This window comes from Pteropus alecto, unplaced genomic scaffold (genome assembly GCF_000325575.1).
Source record: "Pteropus alecto unplaced genomic scaffold, ASM32557v1 scaffold92, whole genome shotgun sequence".
Classification (NCBI taxonomy): Eukaryota; Metazoa; Chordata; class Mammalia; order Chiroptera; family Pteropodidae; genus Pteropus; species Pteropus alecto.
This window is the reverse complement of record NW_006432447.1, coordinates 3249473-3258287: the sequence shown is the minus strand read 5'-3', so window position 1 is coordinate 3258287 and position 8815 is coordinate 3249473. Positions and strand designations below refer to the sequence as shown.

The following is an 8815-nucleotide window of genomic DNA, read 5'->3' as shown; positions in this document are numbered from 1 at the left end:
CTGCCCACGAAATGGTTCTTGAATTTGTTTTTTTTTTTTTTTATTCAAGAGAGAAATTAGAAATGAAAATTTTTAAATAAAAAAGCTTTAAAAAATAATCAAGTGAAACTGCATTTTTTTTTGTTAGAGGTCAGGCTGTGGTAATTATTAATAACAGTAGCAGAAATTTATCATAAGGTTAACTTTTTGTACTCAAGGTTAATTTGCCATCTGACTTGTGTTATACCGAGTGTTATAAAAATTAGTTTATTCAGTCCTCATTTAGTGAAGCTCAGAGGAGAGAAGGAAATTTTATAAAATTAAATATTTGGTATGTGTTGGATTTGGGAATTAAATACTGACATGTTTAACTTAAAAACAGAGATCTTTGGCTTTTTTACCTGTATGTTTAGGGCAAAAAATCCAGACATGGATTGCTGGGTAGTAGTGTGGTACTCTAACAATAAAAGATAAGGCCAAACTGTTTTCTTAAGTATTTGTCCTTATGATATTTCTGTTATCTGTGGGTAAGTGTTCCCTATGCACCACATCCTTGCCAACACTTAGTATGGTTAAATTTCTAAGCATTTTTCAGCCTGATGGTGTAAAATGCTATTTCATCATGTATTTATGTTGTATTTCTGATTACTCATGAGACTGATCATGTTTTCATATATGTATTGGCCATTCATGTAACATCTTCTGTGTAATATGCCTTTTCGTTATAGTTGTCTTTTCTTTCTGAATATAAAAAATATTTTCTTTGAATTTGGTGTTTGGTGGGTTTACAGTAATCTGTTTAAATGTGTATTTTTTAATTTTTCAATCTTGAAAGTTGTGCTTTCTGAATGACGACACTATACTATATTTCAGAACTATGTATATTCTTAGAAATATGCTCCCCCCACCCTTCAATGCTGAAAGTTTTGCCATTTCTATCTGCCATGAGATCATGAAGACTAATCTCATCGTACCTTTTCCTCTTGTTCATGGTAAGAATCTGTTCATCCCTTTTATCCCAGGTTTAAATCTTCAAATGCTCAGTGCATAGTATTTTCTCACTACTTCCTATCCTTCCTTCTCCATGTCTTACATCTTTTCATTATGCCTTCGGGAGCTCATAGTACAAAGCTAAAAAATCTTCAGCTTCCCTGATAGTCCCTTTAACTTTATGCTATAATTGAAACCTTTCTTCTGAGTACATAGCTTTCCCTGGAGGCTTCTTAAGTGGAAGTTGCTTTCTCTCCCACACCTCTAGCACTGATGGCTGGAGGTGCAGTATATGTTTTCTTGCTCCTCATTGATGCTTCCCAGCCATTTCTCCATCCTTCATGAATTTCATGTCATCAGAGTATTACCACCCTCTAATCTGTCTTGGTGCAATCCTCTGCCCTTTTTCTAACTCCAGAGCTCCTCTCCCTCCAGGGTTCCTTAAATGTTTTTACTCTTGGCTTTCTGTCAGTCTCTCCCATATTGATGCTATCATAATTCTTGCTGATTTCAAAATACACTTAGGTGGTTCTTTCAAGACACTGACATATCTCCATTTTGTACCACATCCATGCAATCCACACTCCCATATCTCACTTCCTAGTCAACGTCTCTTTTTAAATATGTAACAGGCACTTTAAATGGGATGTCTAAAATTGAACATCTTATTATTATTATTTTTTATATCTGCACCCCTCAAGGTCTTTCCAGTCTCAGAAAGTAATAGTTCCACCTTTTGTGCCCAGGCTCCCTCAACTTGTTTGAGTTATCCTTGATTCCCTCTCACCTCTCAAATCAAGAAATTCTATTTTCTCTGTCTTCCAAATATATGCGACTACATGCCGCGTCGTGTCACTCCTCTTGCTACTTTAATGTGAGGCAGCATTATTTCATGTGTGAATTACAGCACTCCATGAAGGCACTGATTTTCAACTGTTTTGTTCTTGCCTGTATTTCCAGAGTTTGGAAAAGTGCTTGGTACATAGTAGGCACTTAATACATATTTGTTAAATGAATGAATGAATGATATTTTTTTCTATCATCACATCTGGAGAATTCTTATTCATTTATCTCTATGAATAATGCTATTTCCCTAGTCTCTCAGTGTTCTCCCTCTCCATCTCCAATAGTCATGTAATAGAACTACTTTCTCTCTGATAATGTCTCTTAGTTTCCCTTTCGTATTTTATGTTTCTACCCTCCTTAGTTTCATGGATGCTATCTCTAGTTCAGTATTTTCATTTTCGATTCTGTCTAAAAAGTTGTTTAACCCATTCATTGCATTTCTTCAGTGTTTTCATATTTAATCCCTAGAGTTTTCTTTAGCTTCCTTTAAAGCTGCCATATCTTTTGGTATTTTTTCTTAGCTACACTTATGTTGCCCTCTTTTATGTCCTCAATCAAATTAAATTTATTTAGAAATATTTTTTGATAATTCATCAATCTTTATCATTTGAGGAACTGATTCTCCTTTTTCTTGTTTTGGATGTCTCTCATTCTCATTTATTATGGTTTGTTTCCTTTGTATTCATTGATTTTGGATTAGGAATTTAGAATCACTGGAAGGTTATCTCTGAGAAGATACTTAGCCCTGGGTATAAGGTGTATTCTTCTTGGAGAAGATTTGTTTTGCTTTTGTCAGGTTCATCGTCTACCAGAGAATATCTTAAACTAAACTCTCAGGTCCCCTCACCAACCCTCAACAGATTGTGTTTTATTCTACCTGGAGCCAAAGCTGAGACAGATACATTTAAGTCCCATCTCCTTTTGTATTATGAGGTTCCCCCCGCCCCTGATTAGATTACCTGTTAGAGGCATCATGAAGCCTGGGATTTTTTTCAGGGCTATATGACCACTGAATCTTTTTCTTTTCCATAAATTGGCTATTGAAACCAAAGCTCTAGATCACTATAGAATATCAGGAACCTCCACGTACCTTCGTTTCAGCACCCACTTTCCTCTCTGGATTTGTGACATCACCATTTTTGACGCTGGAAGATTTCTCTTACATTTATAAGCTGTGATATGCCTTTAAAAATGTTGAAATAATTTTTATTCATCACTTTCAAGAGTGTTGTTCTTGAGGATTTTTTTGGGGGGCTGTTTGGTTCACATACTGTTAAAAATGGATGTCCTCAGTTATTTCTAGCATAGGTTATGAGGCTCTTGCAATAGAAGATAGTTTTGCAAACAAGGCCATCTTCCCTCTTCAGAATAGTAAGATTAGGCTGGGACTTGTGACTGATTAAGTGATGTGTTATGGGGGTAAAGGGGAGGGATGGTTGAGTTATGGTGGAAACTGTGGACAAGATAATAGTGTAGGGGGATTCCCTCTACTGGAAGCAGAGATAGGAAATACTAAATCATATGAAATACAGACAACTACTTTCAAAAGACGCACACCTCCAGGGACCAGAAATAGAGTAGAAAACCCAATCTCTAAATGGACAATTGATATTTTGATGTATTTGTATCACTGAGACTAAAACATATATTGGCAACTGGGATTTCTGCTCCTTTGAGGGGGCTGAAAATCAACCTGCCACTAATCAGGGTTTAAAGAGGCACTGACCACTATTTTATGGCTGTGCCTGATCAAGGAAAGGCAGGTTGAAATTGAGAATGGCCACTGTGATTGCTTGGGGATTAGATCTAAGACCTTCCAAAGAGATAAGTTACAAAGGTTCCAAAAGCTTTGGTTCTGAGTTGTGGTCCACTAGGAAGTGGAAACTGTAAAAATTATAACTGTGAGATGCAGAAGATGAATTTCCACTCAAAATGTACCAACTAATGAAAATTACTAAGCACATGAGGCAGTCCAATGTGATTGAAAACATAATAAATTTTACATGTGAGGAAATTGAATTGAGCTATTAATGTTTAAAAAATTTCAAAGCATGACGGATGGAATACCATCCATGAAAAAAATATAAGAGTTTATAATACTAACTGGGAAAGTTTGAAACAAGATTAAGTAAAAATCTTGAAAAGAAAAAAAAATAGTTGAAATGAAACTTTCTTAAAAAAATATTTGAAATGAAACGTATACTGAAACAGCTGATGAAATGACTAATTAATTGGGTTAAAGATGAAAGAAAGCTGGAATTAAGGCATACATAACACATCGTATTAAGTTGTTAAGTTATGGAGATTGATTGTGTATGTACATATATGTATATATTTTTTCCAAACATGGGGACTTGTGGGTTCTTCAAAGATATGGAACCTAAGATTTTGTGGAATTTCAGCCAAGAGGTAATCCCCCATAATCATAGTTAATCAAATTCCATCAAGCCAAATAAAAATAGAATCTAGCCCAGAGATATTACAATAAAACTGTAAGACACCAAAGGAAAAGAAACATTAAAAAAAATACTAAAATGAACAGCCAAATCAAATTGATTGGCAGACTTCTTGCTTGCAAAAACAACAACAAAAAGGCAGAACAATGGACTAATATCTTTAAAGTAGTTAAACATCATTTTAGAATTAAGAATATGCAATAAAACATTTTCAGACACGTAAGATTAAGAGTGTTTACCACACAAAAACATGTTCAGACTTATAAAACCAAGACAGTTTACCATATATAGGGTATAGTGGAAAGAACTATTAAAGGATATTCTTCAGCAAGAAGAAAACTGTGGTCAGACTTGGAGAGTGGAATGTAAGAATAAAAAGATGGAGAACTGGTAAAGTGTGTTGGTATATCTAAATAGTATTAATGTTTTTAAACAATGAAATCATCTTGTTGACTTCAGGTTGACCAATAATATTTTATTTCTCTTATAAAAATGAAGCAAACACTGAAATCAATTTTTAAAAGATGGAAGTTTGATTTACATAAGAAAAAACTCAGGGTAGAATTTAAAAGATAAAAATAATGTGGAATAGCAGAAATGCAAACATTTCACATCAGTCTGTGGGTCAAAATCACCAGATGAACAGATTAAAAAAGGAAATACATATCAGATGCTGAAAACATCTGATGAAATCCAAACTTATTCATAATGAAAAGTGAACTGACTGAAAGAGAACTTCAGCAGGTTAAGAGATAGCTATGAACAAACATTATACTGTTATATATAGTAACCATCATACTTTTTGCAATTTTTCCAGAAGAGCAGCTGCAAACACCAAGAAAGAGAAAAGCCAAGGCTAAGAGTTTTTGTAAATTCATGAGAAAACATACCAGGAAACTCACAACATGAGAAATCCAATGATTTCCTGGTTTGGGGAGAAATGGGAGCAATGGAATGGTGCTGGAGTAGTTTGAGAGAAAATAACTGATGCAAAATCAGGGGGAATGGAAGGGCCTGAGAATGATCTTGTAAAAAACCCAAACATCTGAAAACACATTATGTGGTATCCCTGGGTAGATTTTTAATTTCAAAGATGAGGTCTAGAATCTGCTTACTATAGCCAGTCTTCGCGAAAGGAGAAATTGTTTGCACATGAGGTGCTAAGTTTCCAGGTGATAGGATATTCTATGTAAAGGACGCTGGAAATCCCACAGGGCCTCCAAGCAGGTGGCCAGAATTGTGTATATGTGTGGAAGGGAAGTTCATTCCTGGAACAGGCGTCTCCTCGCCTTGCGCGCAGGGCCAGGAGGGCGCTGGAGGCGCGCGTGGGGACCCGGACTCGGAGACGGAGGTAGAGGTTGGAGTGGAGAGGTCGGGAAGGGCTCCAGAAGGTGGAAGTCCAGGTTGAAGTAGGCAATTTTTCCAGAAGAGCAGCTGCAAACACCAAGAAAGAGAAAAGCCAAGGCTAAGAGTTTTTGTAAATTCATGAGAAAACATACCAGGAAACTCACAACATGAGAAATCCAATGATTTCCTGGTTTGGGGAGAAATGGGAGCAATGGAATGGTGCTGGAGTAGTTTGAGAGAAAATAACTGATGCAAAATCAGGGGGGATGGAAGGGCCTGAGAATGATCTTGTAAAAAACCCAAACATCTGAAAACACATTATGTGGTATCCCTGGGTAGATTTTTAATTTCAAAGATGAGGTCTAGAATCTGCTTACTATAGCCAGTCTTCGCGAAAGGAGAAATTGTTTGCACATGAGGTGCTAAGTTTCCAGGTGATAGGATATTCTATGTAAAGGACGCTGGAAATCCCACAGGGCCTCCAAGCAGGTGGCCAGAATTGTGTATATGTGTGGAAGGGAAGTTCATTCCTGGAACAGGCGTCTCCTCGCCTTGCGCGCAGGGCCAGGAGGGCGCTGGAGGCGCGCGTGGGGACCCGGACTCGGAGACGGAGGTAGAGGTTGGAGTGGTGAGGTCGGGAAGGGCTCCAGAAGGTGGAAGTCCAGGTTGAAGTAGGGACCAGGAGAGCGTCTCTCTGGACTAGGGGTGGGCGCCCGAGGCATGGGCTCTGGGATGGAGCTGTGCAAGTCGGGGCTGTACGGGTCGGGGCTGGTCACCCTTCTAGCTGAGCCGCGGAATCCGGCGGCTAAGCTGGCTGCAGGATCCATCCAAGGCGGCGGGAACTCGTGGTCGGCGTCCTCCTCATAGGCCTCTTCATGGGCGGCGATCTCTGGGACACATGCGCAGAAGAATCCCTGTTGGACGGCAATGTCTTCCCCGAGAGCGCATGGGAGAGCGCCGGGTTCCAGACCCACAGGCGAGAGGCCATGTCCTCCCGAGCCTTGGTCTCCCGAACCCAGGAGGGCCTCGGGGACCAGCATGAGGTTGTGCTCTCCGAGAGACACTTGCAGGACCGACGTTGGCTCGGGCTCCAACACCAGGTCGACGTCGTCCAGGGGCAGCTGCAGGGCACAGCCCGCGGCCAGGACCACCACGGAAGTGAGCGCCCCTGCGTTCGGCGGCCCCGTGGGGTCTTGTAGGCTGGACGCCATCCCGGACTCGGGGCCCGCGGGCTCTTCAGTACGGCGGCGCTTGGCGGGGCCAGGTTCCCCTGGCTGAGGTCCCCACCGGGGCACAGGGTAGGCGTTGGGGCTGCGGAGCTGGCTGCCCATCCCCTCGAAGGTGCTTCAGGGTGCGCTCCCGGGGTCTGTCAGAGGACTAGTGTCACTCAGTGACAGTTCTCGATGACTGGTGTGGCGGGCTGGGGGCGGATGGAGCGCACGACCTCGTGACGCGAGGGAGTCCTTGGAATTGTGGAGACACCTCCCGGGAGTCCTGCAGTCCAGTTTCTAGGGGACCCGCGCCTAATCTTCGAATCTTCGGCTCCTCACGCTGACCGATGCAGGCAGCTGACAGCCAGTGATGTGGCAAATGATGCCAGCGGAACCAAAGTCGTAAAATGTCATGCTAAGCTCCGCCCCCTCGGAGGCTCCGCCCCGATAGATCGTGGTATCTGTGCCGCCCAATAGCCCTGGCTGTGGTTGGTAGGTCACTGTAAGGAAATACTTCTTTAGGCCTCTAACGGTCAGAATACTTGTGTAACTCATTCTTGGGAGGGGGTGGGGGAGGGTACGAAGAAGAAGAAAAAAAGAGATACCACCAATAGAACTTCAAACATTGCTTACCTTTAGGACTCATGTTTTTCTATGATTTCAGGCATTCTAGAGAAAAAACTACTCAAATAGACCACTCTCTTCCTAGTATAAAACGGATCCACCCAAATGCTCCATGACATTCCTTTAATGCTGAGTCTTTAATTTCAGGAGAAAATGGAAAATACTGATTTCTCTTTAAAAAAAAGGTGTTTTAATACTAAGGTAAATATTTGTGGCAGTTTCTTTCTGAAGGTTAAGGCTGTTTTAGAACTATTAATATCAATAAAATTATAACAATCTTAGGATAACGAAATCATTTTACTGAGCACTTATATTTACCATTTTATTTAATGTTTAACGAGTGATCTTTTTCTTTAAAAAACAAACCCAACACTTTATTGAGGTATGACTGACATACAAAAAGCTGTACATATTTAATGTGTACAACTTGAGTTTGGAGATAATTATACATCCCTGAAACCATCACTGCAATCAGTGCCATGAACATATCTATTACCTCCAAAAGTTTCTTCCTGCCCTTTTTGAAAAAATTGATCTTTTTTGGTCTTAACAGGTGAAGCTCAGAGTGGTAAAGCAAGTTATCCAAAATTTAATAACTTGTTTGTGTTAGATGTAGGAATCAAAAGCAGACTTACCTGGTTTCAAATCATGGACTCTTTACTCATATATTTATTGTGTATACCTAGGAGTGGATCGTTAATTGATTATGTGTACTTTTTCAAATTAATAAGTAATGCCTCCCCCCTTTTTTCTAAATTTTGTTTATACTTTACACTCCCGTGAGCAGAATATGTTTTCATTTCACTACATTCTTGCAAACATTTCTTATTACCAGGCTCTTAAATCTTTTTCAACCTGGTGTACTAAAATGCTATCTCATTGCATTTTTATTTTGCCTTTCCGATTTTCAGTCAAGGTGGATCATTTTTCATTTGCTTGTTGGCCATTCCTGTATTTGAAATGTTCCTATCGTTGGTCTAATTTTTTACTTAAAAAAATTGGATTTTGACTCTTCCTCCAGTTTATGCAGCACTAGTGCCTTCTTCTTCAAAGACCAACTCAGATAGCACCTTCTCAAAAAGTTCATTTTAATTGAAATGGCTTTCTCCACTTACTCTCTATCACTCTCTTTATGGCCTTCATATTACCACAATTTGTAAGTAAATAAAATGTTTAAACAATGGGCTTCAGACATACTGTATGCCAGTCATTTATCAAATGTATGTGTAACAAACATCTCTATCACAGTCTTTCAAGACTTTAGCACTTTATTCACTATAATTCTTACACATTCTACTGCTGGCATAATTTGTGGTGATTTTAATTTCTCATGGATCCTCTCTGTCCCCAAATCTTGGCCTC

General features: G+C 39.6%; 1 protein-coding gene across 1 annotated transcript; it reads right to left on the bottom strand.

Moving 5' to 3' along the window:
• Positions 1-6142: 6142 nt before the first annotated feature.
• LOC102879314 (proline-rich protein 23A) lies at positions 6143-6949 on the bottom strand. The gene has a single exon (XM_006907282.1). The coding sequence runs from the start codon at positions 6947-6949 to the stop codon at positions 6143-6145; it is 807 nt and encodes a 268-aa protein (XP_006907344.1).
• Between the last annotated feature and the right edge of the window lie 1866 nt (positions 6950-8815).

What these genes read in the sequence shown, in the direction of transcription:
- LOC102879314 (XM_006907282.1), bottom strand. Translation starts at nt 6,949, where the DNA reads ATGGGCAGCCAGCTCCGCAGCCCCAACGCCTACCCTGTGCCCCGGTGG.